At 40.7% G+C, this 21,918-nt stretch overlaps 1 protein-coding gene across 1 annotated transcript in view; it reads right to left on the bottom strand.

Annotated features, from left to right (window-relative positions):
• Positions 1 to 5,010: 5,010 nt before the first annotated feature.
• Positions 5,011 to 21,918, bottom strand: part of CYTL1 (cytokine like 1) — a 98,020-nt gene continuing 81,112 nt past the window's right edge. Inside the window, exons 3-4 of the mRNA XM_044063415.1 lie at positions 5,601 to 5,747; positions 5,011 to 5,500 (exon numbers count right to left, since the gene is read on the bottom strand). Coding sequence (XP_043919350.1) covers positions 5,408 to 5,500; positions 5,601 to 5,747 — 240 coding nt within the window. The 3' untranslated portion in view covers positions 5,011 to 5,407. The remainder of the gene's footprint in view (positions 5,501 to 5,600; positions 5,748 to 21,918) is intronic.

Below are 21,918 nucleotides of genomic sequence, written 5' to 3'. Positions count from 1 at the left end.
CTGTAGAGTAGATTGCATGTATATAGTAATTTTGTACCAAGTCACTCTAATAAGCCTTGACTGTTTAGTCACACTTACCAATTGGATAATAATATTGTGCAGTAATAATTGGACACCCTTTTAAGAGCCTTTGAGTAGCTGATAAATATTAGTGGGTGGTGGTAGCTGATACTACCGTATAGTCTGGGAAAAAGGGGCACAGATGGAGATCCTGTGCCAGCCTTTTCCAGGAATGTCTGTGTGGTTGTATAAACTCTTCTCAAATTGTGTGTCTGTGTATGTGCCAGCTACTTGGGAAGGGGCACAAAGCACCTGTTGGGTAGAGAGGGTGCTGGAGGTTTTAGCTTCCCCACTAGGCTGAGATCTGGACTCTATAGCTGTGCCAGTGGGGAGTCTTATTGGAGACCTGGAGAGCAAGGGAGAGACCAGCCCCGGACTGACTGTGATCTCTGTGTGCTCTTAAGGGAAATTGCACTTTACTGTGTGTATTTTTTATCATTTCCTCCTATATGAGATGCCCCTCACTGGTGTTAGTGGTGAGGAATGAGGCTCCTTGATTGCTGGGCCGGGGTACGAAGGAGGAAACTGATGTGGAATAAGGTGAAGTCCCAAGACTGGAAAAACTCCCTTATCAGCCTCAACAAAAAGTTGAGATCCCTCATCAAATCCTCTAAAGCTAGCTATTAAAATAGAAATGCAGCAGATAGTAAAGACAACCACACAGCCTTCTACAGTTATGTAAAGAATCTCCATGGCAATACCCAGATTTGTTCTGACCTACTGCACAATGGTACCTCCTATACCGAGCCAACAGATATTGTCAATATACTGACCAACAGATTCAGTGCCAACTTTACCCCTCCCTCCAAGGGACCAGTCACAATACCAGTAGATTACCAGGTACCCAGTATTACTGCTGCACAGGTTAAAACAGCACTGTCCAAGGCCATGAATACAGCTTCTATGTGACCTGACAATATCCCTGGCTGTGTTCTACATGAATTACAGAGTGAACTGGCACCTCACCTGTGTGCCCTGTTCAATTACAGCCTCACCTCAGGATTTGTCCCTACCAAATGGTGCACTGCTGCAGTCATCCCTCGCCACAAAGGAGGAGCGACTACAAACCCTGTGAACCATCGCCCCATTAGCCTGATGAGTCTGATATGCAAAGCTATGGAACGCATCATCATGGACTTAATAAACAAGGATATAGGGAATGTCCAAACTCTGAATCCTACACAGTTTGGTTTTGTGAAGTGTAGAGTATGCCTGCTCAACTGGGTCAACTTCTCTGAGTCAGTCACCAGAGCTGTGGATGAAGGCGAGATGGTTCATACAGACTACCTTAATCTGGCCAAGGCCTTTGATACCATTCCCCACTCAGGAATCATAGAAAAACTCACTAAGCTAGCCCTCAACCCCTATATCACTAGGTGGGTTGCAAACTGGCTCACAGATAGAACCCACAATGTGAAAGTAGCAGACTCCAAGTCAGACTGCCAGACTATAAACTTAGAAAGTCCCTAAAATAGCAGGTTTTGTGTTATCAATCATTTTTCTGAAGGATATGAAGTCTGAAACTCAAATGTATATCATTATATATTGACATCAATCCTCAGTGATTTGCCAGAAAAACCACACATTTTATGAGGAACAAATCAAAATATGAGGCAAAAATATGGACATTCTGTGAAAATCTAGACAGTTGAGAGGTATTGAGATCAGAATGAGATTCCCAAGTTCATGTCTGCAGATTCGTGTAATGATATGGAATGAGGCTGAGATCACCACATCCATCTCTACAGGATTGTCTTATGATATGGGATCAGGTTGACATTCCCTATGTCCACATTTACATGATCCTTGTCATGGTATGGGATCAGGCTGAAATCCCTTTGTCCATCTCTACTGGATCCTCTCACAATATGGGATCAGCCTGCGATCTTTATGTCTACCTTTGCATGATCCTGTCATGATATGGGAATAGGCTGATATCACTGTGTCCATCTGTGCAGGATACCGTAATGATATGAGATCAGACTGATATCCCCACATCCATCAAAACAGGATACTGTCATGATATGGGAATAGGCTGATACCACTGTGTCCATCTCTGCAGGATACCGTAATGATATGAGATCAGATTGATATCCCAATGTCCATCAAAACAGGATACGGTCATGATATGGGAATATGCTGATATCACTGTGTCCATCTGTGCAGGATACTGTAATGATATGAGATCAGATTGATATCCCAATGTCCATCAAAACAGGATCCTGTCATGACAAGGGAATAGGCTGATATCACTGTGTCCATCTGTGCAGGATACCGTAATGATATGAGATCAGATTGATATCCCCATGTAAATCAAAACAGGATCCTGTCATGATGTGGGATCAAGCTGAGAAAATAATCTCTCGCTGCAGGATTATGTCATGACATGAGATCAAGCCAAGATTCCCATATCAGTCTTTGCAGGATCCTGTTATGATATGGGATCAAACTGAGATCCTCATATACATCCGTAGGATACTGTCATAGGAAAACCACAGTTTTACCAAAGTAATAGGACATGCTGGAGGGACAGATTCATATCCCATAGGCACCCCTCACTCTGGAACAAAATCCCAATCCATGTTAGGCAGAGCCCCTCAATGACCCTCTTCAAGAGAAATCTTGACAAGTGGATGGGAGATCATAGGTTTACCCCTGGGATCACTTCTGTGTCCCTACTAGGCAGAGGCACAGTAAACTAACCTTAAAAGGGCTATCTTCTGTGACCTACTATACAGAGGCACAGTCAACTAATCTAAAAGGGTGGCGAAAGCCAAACACACTCTGGCTAGGCTTATAAATGCCCTAGGGCAGATAGCCTAGTATCAGCCTATGAACCTATGAACCTATATTGCCATTATTACTATATTGCTGTGTGTCTCCTTACAGAGAGTCATAACTACTGTAAATGTATGTGTTGCAGCATTAGCTTTGAATAATGCATCTCTGGAAATCTGCAGCAATTAGGAATCTAGGAATCACAAATCAAGCTCTCTACACCAATTTTACAGCACCTTCTGGGATGTCAGCTCTCTTTTGATCCTAGCCAGCAAACTCTCTTTCACCAAGGACACCTGGCATTCCTCTTACCCATCTGCTGTTCATGATTACCTGACATAATCCAGAAAAGTCATCAGGTTCATGCCTCTGTCGTTCTGTACATTTCAGCACTTAGCAACTTACCTCTGTCTGTCACTGTGAAAAGTCCCTGAGTTCTACTTACAGGTGGTCAAAAGCAGTGATTTTAGCAGACACATGGGAACTTCCAGGGTAGGCTATATGAAATCCTTTTAATGAAAAGGAGGGATAAGCAATCCAGAAGTTCCCAAAATGTATTACTTTTATTCATTGTTAACCAGGATAGGGCGCTGATCCCCTAGAACCATTTTCACGCTCATCATGGATGTATTAGAAAAATATCTGTTAGAAATCCAAACATTACTTAGCAACACACGAGTATGATAGCTTACAAGCAGACTATAGCAGAAATGTGATTATTGCAAGCTTACAGTGCTGTACTAAAAAGACTGTAACACAGAGGTGTGGTCACTTAGTTGCAATAGTTAAGTTTTCCAAAATATAAAGAAGAAGAGAAAAAAGAAAGGAAGAAAGAAAGAAAGAATTGTTTAGTTACAAATCACTGAAAAAATAGTTGAAAACATTTAATCCAAATATTCCTTTGTTTAAAATTTAATTTTGTAAAATGTGTCTTACTTACCCATACAGCTGGCTTAGACAGGCACAAATATTTAGAACTGCATAAATGTAATTCTTTGGATTATTGCAATGACAGTAATTCATGTTACCTACAGATAATCCCTCTGCTGCTGTGGTTTCCGTTCATCCATCAGCTCCGATTCACTCCTTGAGATATTTCCTCTTTTCTTCATGATTGTGTGTCTGTGAAACTAGCATGCTTAAGTAAAGAGGGTGTGGGGTGATGGGGGTTTGCCCTCCTTCAAATGCTGCTTTTAAGGTACTTTCCATCTGTATGTTTATTTATTTGTTTCTTTTATTAATTGTGGTTTCACTGATTGGGGTCACAGTCAAACAGACTTTCAACCAGTTGAGTTCAATGTATTGTGATCTTAACATGTTTGCAGTCTATCAAACACCATAAGCCCCAGGGGATATAGTAAATATACTTTCATATGATACATTGTGAGGATTTGCAGATAGCAGGGATGTTTATTATTGGACATGCAAAACATGGAGTAAAGACTATGAAACTGCACAGATAGTTTAGGATGGAAGCAAGAGGTAGTTCTTTATACAGGGGGTAGGGGTGGGAAACTGGCAAGTAGTATACGGTATAAACTTAGCAAAACAGCAAACAGTGATCTGCTTCATACAGGCCTTAGTTATGTCTAGAAGTCCAGGAAGTTGCAGGGTGGGGGTGGGGGTGGGGGCATGAGAAAGAGAAGAAGCAACGAGTAGAGTAAAAAAGAGAAAAAAGGAGTGAAGGAAGTGATTAAAAAGATACGGATGTACTCATCTGTTCCTCTGTGTATGATCTACAGCCTCTGTAGCATGATTGCAACAGTTACGTTTACAAGTTGTGTTCGCATGTAACCCTTAAGAATGTTATGGCTGCTTTGTGGCCTAGGTAAATACCTGCACTTTTAAGGTAAATCATTATTCCTACGGAGACTTACAACTACCTAAGGTCTGTGTCCCTTTTTGTACACATTGACTGAGGATCCTCATTATGTGAGAAAGAGCCATCATAATGTCTAGCAAACTAGAACAAACAGGTTGGACAAAATAGTAAATGCAGTTCTCAGCGCTACTGTGGGTGTCATCTCTGTTGTCAACATCACATCCTTAGGTTTATAGGTTCATTGGTTTACAAATTAGTGCTAAGTTAACTGCCACTGTTTTCTAGAATAGACTTCAATATTCATTCACGAATAACAGAAAAATCTGTCAACTGCCATGGAGACCAGCATGTTAGTATTACAATTATTTTATTGTATACAGTTAGAAAAATAGAATGCAATCTGAAACTGCAATAATACAAAAACACAGGTATATGTTTTGCATCTGCAAGTACATGCATAGCACATTGTGTAATATATCATTTTATTGCTGATAAAATATCAGTGCAGGCAAGCATTTAAGGAATACAAGGCACTCTTATTCTAAATCAAACAGAAGTCTTTCTGGTATAAAATATTTAATTAGTTTCCTGCCACAGCAGGCTGTCTGTTCTCTGGATTCATGTAAACTAGTCAGTTCTCCTAATGTAGAAAAATGAACTGTGTGTTCCTCATACATTTCAACAGTCACAAAACACAAAGCAGTGACCCACAATCAGTCAGTTAAGGAAAGCTTTGAGAACTGGCTATTAATTCAACATTTGTTCAGAGATTTCTGTTGGAGCTGGGCTTGGGGTTGGATTTTCCAAGGCATCACAGTCATCAGACAAATATGCCAAATCCTGTAATTTTAAAAACAAATGACAGTTAATTGCAAATACCAAACTCAGGGCCACAGGTTAATCTTGTAAACATCAGCAATAACTCTCATGCAGTGTTTACCCTGTAACACGATTTGTTGATCATGTTGTACAGACGCCTGATTGTCTTGCCAAGACCGACTATCCCCGGACGTTTTCTGCATGGTAGCGGAGTAATATTTTCCAAAGTGTATAAATAGTCCCGAACTTTGATCATTAGGCAAGAGTTCTGAGATGGTGGGAAAAATAAATAAATAAATTAATTAATTAATTAAGCTTTACACAACAAAAATCACAATGCACAGTAACAATGTTAACTGTCCTGGTTACATATAAAATGAAAAATGCACGCTTGTAGTCATGCATGCATTATTAAATATTAATTCTAAAAGACTGACAAATCGAGCCTAGAGGTCCATGCTCCCATCTCTGACTAAAGTTTAGGGATGCTATGAGGTAAAATATAATCAACAACATGACTTCAACAGAATTACTTTAATATAAATATAAATACAAGAATGCATTTCAAAGAAGTCATCGTTTGAAAAAAACAGCATTGCTTAATGCAGAAAAACTGCAGACATACGCAGTGAGTGGGATGTTATCTATGACTCCAGCATCAGTGAGTGGGATGTTATATGCGACTCCAGCATCAGTGAGTGGGATGTTATCTGTGACTCCAGCATCAGTGAGTGGGATGTTATATGTGACTCCAGCATCAGTGAGTGGGATGTTATCTGTGACTCCAGCATCAGTGAGTGGGATGTTATCTGTGAATCCAGCATCAGTGGGTGGGATGTTATATGTGACTCCAGCATCAGTGAGTGGGATGTTATATGTGACTCCAGCATCAGTGTGAAAATATCAGGTCACGCTTATGTTCAAGAAAAATATTACAGCCTTCCTTATGTCTGTCCTCCGCAGTATACAGTCCAGATATAAAATGGGGTATACTTTGGAACAGTATAACTTGAATGTGTAAAAAGTGTTTCTTGTATATTCTTCATGTAAATAATGTTTCTTAATGCCCCATCTACTAGCTATGGCTTCAGATGAAAATAACAAACTGTTTCAATAAGCTTTCCAATTTCTCAAAGAAGAATTGATAATGAATGCAATAAAAAATCGGAAATGTGACTGGAAATGTATAGCACTGTTATAAAACTACAAGTTCAAACCACTGAAAGTTCACTCCCTCAAATCTGACTCACGTTTTGGTTGTGGGGCATCTGGCATGTGTGTGTGTGTGTGTGTGTGTGTGTGTGTGTGTGTGTGTGTGTGTGTGTGTGTGTGTGTGTCTGTATGTCTGTGTCTATGTGCATGTCTATGTAGAATAGTGAAGACATATCTGGGGATCAGTGTGTGCACCCCCATTCCCATTTCCTCTGAAATCTGCAAATCAAAGTCCCATACTACAGAAATAAATGCATTCTTTATAAATGGCAATATATTAACTACACATTTGCCTTATCTGTTTCCATACTCTCCAGAAGGAAAGCACTTTCCAACAAGAATCATCCTATGTTTTTAAGATTTCTTGAATGGTATCAGCCATACCTTGCACCTTCTTTGCTCAAGAAGTCTTGGCAAAGCCAAAAATAATGGGAGAAAATGCCTCAAAGCACTGACAGTTTATATATATATTACTCTATTTCACTTAAAAAGTTAATAACACAACAATTTGCATCAATGTGCATTTTCTGAGTAGCAAGAACTATGAAACCTGTTTGGCATTATTGCTCGATTGAAATCCCCAGCAATTTACCATAAGAAAAGCACTTTTCTCCCATCAGCTGACAGTGCTGCTGCCCTTGACAACATCCCCTGTAAAAGCTTTATCATATGTGCACCAGTGAGTAACACTAAAGGGAGCTGCCCACCTGTTCCAACAATGGTTGGTAAAATTCTGCAAGCGACTCATTCTCTCTCTCTCTCACTCTCTCTGGCAGCCTTAACTTTCTTCATTTGTTTAATAGTTTTTAAAACCCACATCCTTGAAAGTCAACTTATCTGTCATCCCATTATTCCTTTTGTCACATTAATCCCTGTTTACCATATGCCCCACAAAGGCCCTCTAACCCTTTTAGAGCCATAAAAAATGGTGGCCCCCTTTTAATCTGTAGTCAGATCTCTTTTGATATGTTTTATTGAATAGCTTATTTACATAGACATATCTGGGGATTCAATAAACTACGTGTAGGCTTTGTGTGAAGCCTACATGGAGTTTACGTGTCTGTGCAGTGAGCAGCAGTGCTAACTACATATTCATACCACACACCACGTTTAAACATAAACAAGCATGGTTTTGTTGTCTAGCAACAGTGTTGCTGGCCACGAAACCATGTAAAACAACATGGACAGCAGTGGACATGTAGACCTGCTTACCTATGGGCAAACTAGGTCTGAGCGATTGCGGTGAATGCCACAATGATTATTAGGGTTAATAATATAGCAATGTATATAGTCCAAAAACATAACATGGCAGTGTATACAGTACAGAGTATTGTGGAATCCCATTTCAGCCATAATGTACAAAATTGTGAAAATGATCTGTAATGGTACATGAACTGCCATTTAAAATAAACAGTCAGGGAAAGCACGTGTATTGAATAGGGACACACAGATGAATTGTAGGAATGAAGAAAGGAAAATAAAACAGATGAAACATCTTAATGTATGGCAGATGAGGGCATGTAAATAAAGAGAGTTGTAGCAGCAACACTAATCACAAATTGACATGATACAGTAGGGACTGCATAGTGAAATGATATATCATTTGACTGTCACACAAGGTGAAATAACAATGGAGAAGATGTCTTTGTGATATAAGCATCCTGACATGAACAGTGGAGAGGGCATCTATCAGGGATGTTATATACAATAGGGGTTACGCATATTGTAAAGCTGCGCAAAATGGGTTTCTTGAATATGACTGTAATGTCAGCAGAGGTCTCAACCAAGTAGGACACATAGTAACATTCTCATGGACAACAGTAAACAGAAGCACACAAAATCATGGTCAATATCAGAATAATACCGACAGTAATCCCATGTCTCTAACATATGTAATAGTGAGTGATAATAGATGGTTCTGCATGAACACACTTGTACAACTATTGTGACATGTTAGCAATCTATGAGGGTAATCAAGCACATTGTGCTGATACTGTAACATATACCTGTATGTGACATTATGCTCAAACCAGGCTAGTTGACAATTGTGCATGGCATATATATATATATATATATATATATATATATATATATATATATATATATATAGAGAGAGAGAGAGAGAGAGCACAATTCACACTGTCATGAATGTCACCCATGCCATCAATGTTGTCAAACAGCTATGTACATATTGTGTGACTGTGTGCATCACCAGATCAGGAGTCACACATGCATCTGGTATAACACCAGAACAGGAGTCACACAAGCATCTGGTATAACACCTTGATGGGTGTTCTTCACCATCAGACAGTAATGTTTATGCAGCAGAACGAATACCTAGGTATGGCCAATAAGATATGGGGGGAGCTCAGTGTGGAAAAGGTGGTACATTTTAGTTACACATGACTGGAATATGTGTAGGGAGGTACATGAAGACGGGTGCATTGTGGTCAGTTATTGCGTGTAGGGAGGTACATGAAGATGGGTGCATTGTGGTCAGTTATTGCGTGTAGGGAGGTAAATGAAGACGGGTGCATTGTGGTCAGTTATTGCGTGTAGGGAGGTACATGAAGACGGGTGCATTGTGGTCAGTTATTGCATGTAGGGAGGTACATGAAGACGGGTGCATTGTGGTCAGTTATTGGTGTGATGAAGACTGGGAACTATGGAAGTGTTATGGCCTTTGATGTGGATGCCCTTCACATACTCAGTAGTTGTGTTACATACAAGGGAATAGTCACCACTGTGGCCACATGTTGGTAGACGTTCCACACACCATCTACCTTGGTACATAGTTCACATACCACTCCGTCTGCTCATAGGGGTGTGATTTCTACATTATCATTGGGTTGTGCATTTATTTTTTTTTAATGTACCGCTCTGGACTATATGAAGAGACACATGACTGAACTGTCAGATTATGTGTCCCAGGCAGGTATGACCCTAGCCCTAAGCAGCATTCTCCCTTCACCCAGAATGGTGCCACTATATAAACAGATTTGATGGACTTCAACAATTGGCTTAGCTTCTGGTGTCAATCCAGGGGGGATCCAGTATCTGTTAGCCTGAGCTTACATGGTTGACAAGCTATGCTGCTTTACCAGAGATGGTCTGAACCTGTGCCCTTTAGGTTGTCAGATACGAGCAAAGGCACTTTTTGCCTCCATAGTGCCTTTATTAGGCAATATGAGAGCAGCAAAATTTCTGACATAACAACATCCACTGGAGGCAAACCCAAACTTCTCCTGTTTAATGCAAGGAGTCTAAACATGAAGTTGCACCAGAGGAAATGGACAACCTGCTAGCTGACAGATTTGGTGCAAATTTCAACCCCCTGGCCCCATCAGCTATACCCAAAAACATACCTGACACTAATCCTCTGCCTAGTATCTCTAAACATCAGGTCATATCTATGCTGTCTGAGGCTAAAAACTTCAATGGTATAAGATAACATATCAGGTTGCTTACTAAGCAATCTAAAACAGGACCTAGCAGGCCAAATTAGTGTCCTCTTTAACTACAGCCTGAGAAATGGATTTGTTCCAGTGGAGTGGAAAACAGCAGCAGTAATCCCCTTGCACAAAGGGGGGGGGGGCATCAACCAACCCTGGCAACTATAGACCTATACATCTAACTAGTCTCATCTGCAAGGCCATGGAAAGAATCATCATGGATCTTATCAACAGGGTTATAGGTGACCTTCAAACTCTAGACCCAACCCAATTTGGCTTGTTAATGATAGATCATGCTTATTAAACCTAGTAGACTTCTTCAACAAAGTTATCAAAGCCCTGGATGAAGGTAAGGCAGTATATATCTTGATTTGGCCAAGGCTTTTGACACAATCCCCCAGTCAGGTATCATTGAGAAACTCTCCCAACTGGGGATTAACCCTTACATCACTAGATGATTTGCCAATTATTTCACCAACAGAACACCTACTGTCAAAGTTGATGACTCAACCTCTAGCAGTACAGTTGTCACCAGTGGTGTACCTCAAGGATTTGTACTAGTCCGTTTACTGTTTGGAATCTATTTCTCAGAAGCCCAGCCTAAAGTATAGGGCCTTTGGCTTACCATGTTTGCTGATGATTGCAAATTGGGTGTAAGCATTGAGGTTACCAATGATGTAAACATATTGCAGAAAGGGTTAACACTGAAAAATGATTGGTGTTAAAGCCACACATTCTTAAAATAAATCCAAAAAAGTGCCATTATTTTTGCCTTTTGCAAAGTGGAATTCCCTGCTAATTATAGCATTGACAACACTCACAAGCTCAAACCCAGTGGTGGAAGTCCTGGGAATGCAGGTAGATAACAATTTGAACTACAACCAAGTTTCCACAGTTGTAAGGAAAGCCTTTGACATTGTGCACTTCTTAAGTCAGGCCATCATATCAGGGTCTGAGGATGTTATAACACCACTGTACTCAACTCTCATCAGAACACTAATAGAGTACAATTCTCCCTTTTGCATGTACTTCACCAAACACCTGCAGCAGCTACAAACACCACAGGGGTTTCTCACCAAGAAAATACAAGGCCTACAAACCATGCCATGATGTACGTGGATAGACTGTAAGCCTTGTCACTGTACTCTATATTGCATAGGATGAGTTGACTTGTGCCTGGCCTACAGGCCAGTCTCTGACTCTGCCCTGATAGAAATGATACACACTCACAAATCTAATGGCACAAGAGTCACTTGCTCTAGGGATCTTAACCTAGCCTGTGACATTCACAGAACTTGCTTGAGAGACAACTATAGATGATGACATCAGCAGTGTCTGGTGAGAGGAAGATGGTAATAGCATTATCCCAACATGCTAGTGTGAAATGCTCTCTCTAATGTCAAGAAATTGCACAAACACACATACACACCAGTTGACTGCAGTGATATTAGAACCCCTACCTAAGTACATGGATTAAAGAATTCAGTACTTTATGCAAGTACCATGGCACAAGTCTGACTTTTACAAGGCTGCAGAACAATTTATAGTGGATGACATCATCATCATCATTTGATGTTTGAGAGAAGATGTTGGGAGGTCTGGATGAAATGGATTTGTAAGCATGTTCAACTGTAGAAATAATGGTATTCCATGGGATTGAAGTGGTGACCGCAGAATACACAATTCTGCTCTTCTAAATAGACACACACACACACACACATGCATGCACACAAACACACACACACACACACACACACACACACACACACACACACACACACATATATATATATACACACACACACACACACACACACACACACACACACACACACACACACACACACACACACACACACACACACACATATATATATACACACACACACCAGTTGACTGGAGTGAGATTAGAACCCATACATAACTAATTACACAGATCAGAGAATTCAGTACTTCATGCAAGTGTCACAGCAGAAATCTGACTTTTATGATGGTACAGGACAATTTATAGTGGATGACATCATCATTGAATGTTGAATAGAAGATGTTGGGAGGCCTATCTGAAATGGATACCTAGCCATGTACAACTGTCAAGATATTAAAGATCTTCATGTTACCACACTGATGAGTGTGTAGAGTGTAGCATTTTCTGTTGTGTTTCCAATATGCAGGTATACCTAAAAGACAGGTTTGCATACTATTTGCAAACAGCTCACTACATTACTACAAATATTGAAAAATATGAATGTGTATTGTCGTTATAAAGATGTGTATGTATATAAGAAAACATTTGTTATTTATTTTTGCACTGTAGTTGACATATTTGTGAACAAATACTGAGATACCAAGTTTGAAGTGCATGGTTCATAGGTTCATAGGTAGGTATTAGGCTATCGGCCCTGGGGCCTATACAAGCCCAGCCAAAAAGGTACCCTGGCTTTTGCCACCCAAGAAAATTATTTTCCTGTGCCACTATCCAGCAGAGCCACAGAGGTGACTCCCGGGGTGAATTTCCTATTTCACATCCAATCATCAAGATTTTTCTTGAAGAGTGCTAATGAGGAGCTTTGTTTGATATAGATAGGCAGTTTATTCCAGAGTATGGGAAGTCTCTGGTGACAGGAATCTATCCCTCCGGCATGTTCTGTTTATTGTGGGGACAAGGTTTAGGTCCCTAGAGCATGTAGCTCAGAGGGATTGGGATTTCTTTAAGTGGAGCATGTCCAACAGCTCTGGGCTTGACATAGCTTTGTATGTTAGGCAGAGATCACCTCTGAGTAGGTGATATGCGACAGAGTAAAGCTGGAGTTTTTTGAGACAGTCTGCATAGGACATCTGTTTGAGGCCGGTAATCCTCTTTGTGAGGTATTTCTGTGGCCTTTCCAGTTGTTGTAGATGTCTTGTGAGGTACATACAAAAAGGGGCATTGTACTCTATAATGGGTCTAATGAGTGATGAGTAGAGGGGAACAATGACCTCTTTTTTTCTGGATGAGAAACCTTTGTGATGAGGTGTGCCACATAGAAGGATTTCCTGACTACTGTGGTGATGTGATTATCAAAGGAGAGACTACTGTCCACCTGTGTCCCAAGGTCTCTTATCACACTTTCGGTGTTAAGTATACTACCACCTATGTTGTAGTTCATGGGTACAGAGTTTTTACCAAAGGGGATGACAATGCACTTTTTGGCATTGAGCTTGAGGCCATTGCTTTGACACAAGGCATCTGTCTCAGTGAGACCCTTTTGTAGGATGTCCACATCATTAGGAGTTTCGATTATGGCTCCTAGTTTGCAGTAATCTGCGAACTTCATTAGCCAAAGACCTTCTGTGTTAGCCTATACTTCAGAGAAGTAGATACCAAACAGGAGAGGACCCAAGACTGAACCCTGTGGTACTTCACTTGTCACCGGTCTGAAGTTGGATTTGGAGTCTGCTACTTTCACAGTGTGGGTTCTGTCAGTGAGCCAGTTGGCAACCCATCCTGTGACATAGGGATTTATACCTAGTTTAGTGAGTTTATTTATAATTCCAGAGTGAAGGATGGTGTCAAAAGCCTTGGCAAGATCTAGATAGGCTGTGTGAACCACCTTATCCTTGTCTATGGCTTTGGTGACTGCTTCAAAGAAGTCTATCAGGTTTAGGAGACATGATCTGCCTTTTAAAAACCTGAACTGGGTGGGATCCAGAGTTTGGAGATTACCAATGTCTTTGTTTATAAGTTCCATGATGATACGTTCCATGGCCTTACAGACCAGGCTTGTCAAGCTAATGGGGCAGTAGTTCCCGGGGTCTGTGGTGGCTCCCCCCTTGTGGAGTGGGATAACCATTGCTGTGCACCATTCAGCAGGCACAAAACCTGAGGTGAGGCTATGATTGAACATGGTACTTAGGTGGGATGCCAGTTCATTCTGTAGTTCATGTAGAATGCAGCCTGGGATGTTGTCAGGTCCTATGGATGCTGTGTTCTTGGCTTTGAAGAGTGTGGTTTTTACCTGTGCAGCCATGATTACAGGAACTTTGCATTCTTCCGGTATAGAGATGGGCTTTTTAGGGGGTGAGAGGGGGGTAAAGTTAGCACTGAACCTATCTGCCAGGATGTTGGCAATATCAGTTGGGTTTGTATATTTAGTGCCATTGTGCTGTAACTCAGAGCAGATCTGAGTGTTGCCATTGAAATTCTTGACATAGCTATAGAATGCTTTGTGGCTGTCTTTAGAATCAGTGGCGATTTTGTTTTTGTAACTAGCTTTGGAGGATTTTATCAGGGATAGCAGCTTCTTACTGAGGCCGACCAGGGAGCTCCTCCACTCATGGGATTTTACTCTCTTTTGCAAGAGTTTCTTCCTTCTGTTGTACAGTTTGTTTATGGCAGGGGACCACCAGATTGGCTTACTTTTTCTGGAGGATAGCATCTTGGTTCTGTTTGGGATAGCACGATCCATGCACTCATGTAAGTGCTTATAAAGTGCAATTGTGTAGGATTCAGTAATTGTAACTGTATTGTCCATCTTCATGGGTGTCATGAAGTTCAGCACTTCTGTCTTAAGAAGCATGAAGTTGGCTCTGGAGAAAGGTTTTACCATGGTTTCCTTAATGGGGGGGGGGGGGTGGAGGCAGGATGTGGATATCTAGGGTAATTAGCTTATGGTCAGATCAGACCAATGAGGCATTGACTTCAGGTGTGGAACACCGGTCACTCATATTGGTAATGATTAGATCTAGGATATTGTTGCCCCTGGTGGGGGTGTGGATAAGTTGATCCAGGGCATTGGAGTTTATGAATTCCAGAAAGCGTTGAGTGAAGGAGTTGGTACATGAGTAGTTTTCCCAGTTAATGGTGGGGTAGTTGAAATTGCCCATTATTAGGGTGTTTGGTTGAACCCTAATATTTTCCAGTACATGAAGAAAAGAGGAGTGGGAATCCTGGGGCATGGCAGGTGATCTATAGCAAGCTACAATTTGGGTTGAAGTTTTGCCCAGAGTTAGTTGCACTTGGATAACCTTGGCTGCATTATGCTGAGCAACTAGCCTGGAGGTGTGGATATCCTTAATGAATATGGATACACCTCTACCTTTGGTGTTCCGGTCCAGGTTACATGGCCAAAAAGTGTGGTATGAGGTATAGCCTGGTAGTGCAGGGGTGCTTTCTGGAGCCTTGAACCAGGTCTCAGTCACTGCACAAATTCGATGTTCTCTATTTTAAGGAGTGCCTCGAGTGAGTGCATTTTGAGATTTAGACTTCTAGCATTGAGTAGCATCACCCTCAGTTTTTGCTTGCCTGTTCCTGTTATGGTGGTGAATTTGTCATTTGAACCTTGCCTAAAAAAGCACTATAGGGGCAGCAAGAACCTTAGCCAGTATCCGGAATCCCAGGGGTGGCAGATGCAGGCCATCTCTGGCAAAGCATTGTGGTCTGTCAACCATGTCATCCCAGGCAGACAGATACTGGATCCCTTTAGAATGGCACCAGAAGCTTAGCCAATTGTTGAAGTCAATCATTTTGTCCTTGTACTGCGGCATCATTCTGGGTGATGGCAGAATGCTACTCAGGGCTAGGGTCATACCTGCCTGGGCTACAAGATCGGAGAGCTCTTCCATGTCTCTTTTCATTTAGTCCAGGGAGGTATGTCTCAGGTCGTTCACACCAACATGGACAATGACAGAGTCATATTTGTACTTGTTGTGGAGTGACCTGAGTGCGTGGGTTATGTGGTGGATCCTGGCACCTGACAGGCAGTTGACAATAACCTTCTCCTTGTTTAGCCTGGCGAGTGGGACATCAGTGTGCCTGACTATAGAGTCACCTATGACTAGTGTGTTGGGTATGTTGTTTTGCCTTATTGGCTGTGGTTGAGTGGCACACTGAGTCTATGAGACTATGTGATGAGTGTGGTGTGGTACAAGTGTTTACCTTCTCCACTTGACTGTCAAGTTCAGTCTTGACTGGAGAGAGCTTTACCTCCAGTTTGGCTAGATAAGTGCATCTCTCACAGGTTGTAGTGCTGGGTTGTAGGAGGAGAGGGTTGTGTACATGAAGCAATTTCTACATTGCCCCAAGATGCCCAGATTCATCAAATAGACAGGAGAGAACACTGGGAGCTGACCCTTGGACATGCCTGAATAAAAAACTATTTTCCTCTAGATAAGTGAGGAAAGTGAGTACAAGAGCTGTTTTTCTCTAAGCAAGTGAGGAAAGTAAGTACCAAAACTGTTTTCCTCTAGGTAATGAGGAAGGTGGAGTGCTGTAGTAATTAGTAGGTTATTTAGTGCTTACAAGTTCTGAACAAGCGCTGATCACGAATAAGCAAATTCAAGTGCTAAAACTAAGAATCTGTATCTGGACTAAACTAGTTACAGGAAAGGGGGGAAACAAGGGCAATGGGGTTTTTAAATCAGAAAGTTGAGAGAGATGGAAAAACTACCCAAACGGTCAATAACTACAATGTCTGGGCCAGAACCACTCCTTATGTGGTAGATAGGTTACCTAGTGCTTACCACTCCCACCGATAAGCTAGAAGGCTTCCCTCCAACACAGAAAGCTTGGCGGGGGGCTCAGAAGCTTACATACAGTCCTGGATACAGCAGATCTGAATCTGGACTACATTAGTTATAGGAAAGTTATTTTTTTTTGTATATACAGAAAAGTAGCTAAAACAGCAGTCAAAACAATTCAAATGCAGTGCAAGCTAGCACACTTGAGTATGCAACAATGTTAGACCAAACAGTTTAAAAAATGCAATTAAATTAAAAATGACTAAAAACAATGCAGAAGGAGTCTATTAGGTAGAATGAGGTAAAGACATGGGACTGGGGGAGTGTCCCAGATCAAATCTACAGTGGGGGCAGGCAACTGCAAAAACCTCCAAATTTAAACAACAACACAGGAATAGGGAGGGTGGGTATGGGAAAACCAACACCTTCAGCAGAGATCTGAAAACCTATACAGTGAAGCAAAACTAACAGTGCACAACTCTAAAGTCAGCCAGCAATGATATACAATTAGTCAAACAACAATTACCAGTACACAACTCTGAAGTGCCAGAAAAATATACTCAGCTCTGTATATCTCCAGATAGTTTGAAGAGCACTCTTTCAGGACACAGGAAGGCTCCAGCAATGATATGGGTTGAGGTAACAGATAGAAACAGTGTAAATATGTGTTATTTCTGCAAAAATGTGCCTTCCCTTTTTTGTGTTTTGGCAAGTACTTTCTTGGGATGAAGACTAAGTTGGCAGTAAACATAAGTAATACATGCTATTTGCACTTTCCATAGCAACGCCAAGCAGTGGGGTTGCAAGATTGATGACAAAGTATTTGTGCATGCAAAATGCACATTTCTACTACTTTTTCTGTTTGTGCATAGTTAAGCAGTGAGCAACAGTGCAGTTTTGCACATTGGGAGGTTAGTCTGACACTTGGCATTAGTTTGAGGGTTGTTTGCTGCTGGAACTGTTAGGTAATTTAACTTTGCAGACATGTACTGGGGACATAAATTTCCTGACCTGACACATTTTTGCTTGGCTTTATACACAGATAAAACTGATTTTTACAATGTGGGATTCAAAGTTATACATAAGAAATAAAACATTTTTCCACAGCTGTGATTTTCCACCTTTGACACAGAAGAAATGATTCTCAAACATAGTCATGAATTATATATAAATACACATGACAGATTGAAGGGTTATGTGTGTGACCTGACATGGTCCTGGTGTATACATTCATGTGTCTATGAGTCTTATTGATGTCTGAAGATCATCCAAGGCGAGATTGCATAATTATAATTATAGAAATATAGTAGTATGTATACCCTTAGTCATACATATAATTCATATAAGCTCTACTGCTATACATACTTATTATTATTTATGATTATTTTTAGATGTTTTTATGTGACATTTAATATAAAGTAAAATGGAACAACAACAAAAATATTTAGGATTTCCTGTAATAGAACCCAGGACCATCTGCATTGCAGCCCTACATTTACACCTGCTGCCACAGGAATAGTTAAATAACAGTTGTATATTTTCCTATTCATTATTAACTTCTGTGTGTCAACCACTGCACAATGCCACTAAGCAGTGTTGAGGGATGAAAGCAAAAAATGCAACAATGTATCCTTTTTGAAAATTGAGAAAGTCTCCATCCTGTCTGCAGGTTCTGTCTGCTTCATGTGTGGGCAATGTCTCCAAATGTATGCAATGGCAAGTGTCACAAAAACAAGAGAAGCAAAGCTAAACTTGTTTTTGCCTTGTGTGTAGTGTTTATTAGGTTTCATTCTTAAAAGACAAAGATGTGACTTGAACCCTGATCTACAGACAGTATATGCTGCATGGATCGAGGTGTTTAGCAGATGTACTACACACACATAAGTGATTCACAGGTGTAGTTGATGTATTGGTTATCAAAGAAGTACTTTACATGAATTGTGTTTATCTGTTTCCTGTGTTTGGCTAAGCCACACACCAGCAAATACTGGGATTAAAAGAAAAGAAAAGAAATCTATAAAATAAACAACACTACAAACTATATGTTAGTAGACATAAAAGATTTTTACAGAAGTCTGGATTTGAGCTCTAACATCAATGAACATTCAATACACAGTAAGGGGGTCTTATCCCTCTTTGCCACAGAAATAGCTTTCCGGCAGACAATGAAAATCATTTTGCATACAAGCAAGTTCAACTTCATCCACTATATTAACAAGACATATGCCACTTGTACACTTCTGAGTTGTTTGTACATGTATTAATTTCAGATGTAGTGCAATGAGTGATCACACAACAATTTATGACCATTGTTTGCAGAAATGCAGCTCTTTCTTACATCTGTATGGTGTTCATGCTGCTCCTCTTATCTGAGCAGTAATCTGAGACATGCAGTCTGTAAGGTATTTTGTATCATTTTCCTTAAAATGTGTGAGAATATTAAGTGGCAATAATATACAGTTTTCAACAAATGCAGGGGACAGTGGATGTTACCGAACAGAAACTGTGAAATTTGTGCTGCTTACTTACAATTAAAACCTTTATACTATTACTTCTACACTTTGTTTAACCTGGCTGACATACCCACTCAAGGTAAGAGAGTCTGAATTGCTGTTGTGTTTTTCTTCTCCCTACCAGTAATCATTCACAGTTGCAATCCATTAGCATCAAACACTGAAAGAGTGCCTGTATTATGTTTACATCTGCTACACAGAGCCAATAATTTGAGATTCAGCAATTCCAATTAGTTCACACCTCATTTGCATCTTCACAGTACCCACATGCCTGAATCTACATTATAAAATGGAACAGTGTAGCTAGGGAAACTGAAGGCGAGGAGACTTGTTTACTGGATAACACAGAAGGAGATTGCTGTTACTTTGGATTTATCTGCACTGAAGACTATTGATCTTGATATGGTATTACTTAACATTTATTTACCGGGAAAGTCTAACTTGGAACAAATCAATTTAAAGTGGAGGCCCAGAGAGAAGCTGTATGTCTTTGTATTGTGGGAGGAAACCCACAAAAATGCAGGAAGGACATGCAGACTCCACACAGAAGGCACACCAGCTGAGAATTGAACCAGAGAACTTCTTGCTTTGAGGCAACCACGGAAACCACTGCACCTGTGAGCCATCCAATTTGATTGAATGGTATAATTGAATTTTTCAGTTATATACTTGATATGCTCAGATATCACTTAGAAAAATATTTTTATATATGCATTTCCAAGTGCTACTTTTATCTGTATGCACTTCTTAGAAGTTTACTGATGGCACAGGCTTTTTTGTCAGGGCATTTTACTTTTTCAGATGCACAGCCTTATTAACTTTCATCACAAGTGCTAGTGTTACAACTGTTTGTCTTTACATTCCCCTATTGTTACTTCAGTGAAATGTAAATGTCATACTGTCAATGACACAGGGGTGTTAGCCTTCCATTATGGCACATAGACACCTATAGGAGAGTGCTAGACACAGCTAGAAGTGACTGGCAATTGCATAAAAATGAAGGTTCTGTGGTAAATGTGTACACATGATTTTGGGGCATTTCTTTGATACCACTTAGAACAATTCAATGATGTTTCATTCCTTTGTTTGGTACCAAAATGCCATTTGCCTGTTGTTTTGGGCTGGGGAGCCAAGTTCCATGGCTATAGTTTGTACAGAGGTTTGCTTTCTGTTATTAGTCCTTTTGTTTTGGATTCAACATTGCTTTGTGTGTGACTGTGATATATTGCAATCATGTAAATCCTTTTTCATATTTGAATATCTTGAAAGTTTTTGGTTTCTTCAGTGGGTAATATTAATAAACTACTTATGTGTTATATCCAAGCAGGACTTTTATTTATGTGATATTTATGTGTAGTATCCTTCTTTTGTGTTTTATGTCAGCTAAGACTATGTCACACAAGATTCCTTAGATCTGCTATTTCTCTCCTGTTCTGCACTTTTACTAGCTTATTAGTCTAGCACTTTACTAGATTTATTGTAGTAATTATTGCAGAACACAAAAGTACTACCAGCACTAAATATTCTGCAGGGAAACAACTCCAGTACTTATTATTAATGCCCACCCCTCCAGGCATGTCTAAAGGTCAGTTCCCTGTGCATTCTCCTATTAACCTGGTGAACCTGGGCATCCTGAGCCAATGTAGCAACTGCCTCATGTACAATGACAAGCCTCTCCTCTTACATCCCAACACTCAGACTAGCGAGATATATAGTTATATATCCAAACTGGAAGCCACACACTCCCCAGCCAAGACCGTAATAGCTGGTCAAGAGAAGGTCAACCCTTGCACCACACCACATGGAATACATAGACTTCCAGAGCACACACCAGCACTGCCTTCACATAAAAACACAAACCACACACCCACCTTTGTGGAGGCTTTCAATAAAAATATACCCAAACAGCAGAGACCTCCAAGGCATAAACACACTCAACCACCACAACACAACAATAATCATGAGATATATAACTCTCCTAAACAGTGTGTCACTCAACCAAAGCCTCTAAGGCAAAACAGCATGCCCAACACACTGGTCATAGGTGACTTGATAGTGAGGCACACTGATGTCCCACTCACTAGGTTGAATAAGGAGAAAGTAACAGTCAGCTGCCTTTCAGGCACCAAGATTCACCACATAATGCAAGCACTCAGGTCCCTCAACAACAGGTACAAATATGACTCTGTCATTGTGCATGTGTGTATGAATCACCTGAGAACTACCTCCCTGGACTACAAGAAAAGAGACATGGAGGAGCTCTCAGATTATGTAGGCCAGGCGTGTATGGCCCTAGCCCTGAGCAGCATCCTACCATCACCCAGAATGATACCACAGTACAAGCAGAAAATTATTAATTTCCAAAATTAGCTAAGTTTCTGGTGTCATTCCAAGGGAATCCAGTATCTGTCTGTCTGGGATCACATGATTGACAGACCTCAATGCTTTGTCAGAGATGACCTGCATCTGTCACCCCTGGGCTTCTGGATACTTGTCAAGGCTCTTGTCACCCCTATAGTGCCTTTTTTAGGTGGTGTTCCAAAGACCAAATTACCATTGTAACAGCTATAAACAAATGCAATCTGAGGGTCATGCTGCTAAATGCTAGAAGTCTAAATCTGAAAGTGCACTCAGTTGAAGCAGTACTTAAAATGGAGAACATTGACATCTGTGCCATAACAGAGACCTAGTTCAAGGCAGCAGAAAGCACCCCTGCACTACCAGGCTAGAACTCATTCCACACCTTTCAGCCCCAGAACTTGGACCG

The sequence above is a fragment of the Protopterus annectens genome, chromosome 2.part1 (genome assembly GCF_019279795.1).
Source record: "Protopterus annectens isolate FY-2018-M chromosome 2.part1, PAN1.0, whole genome shotgun sequence".
Classification (NCBI taxonomy): domain Eukaryota; kingdom Metazoa; phylum Chordata; order Ceratodontiformes; family Protopteridae; genus Protopterus; species Protopterus annectens.
Note: the sequence above shows the minus strand (reverse complement) of the source record. Positions and strands in the feature narration are given on the sequence as shown.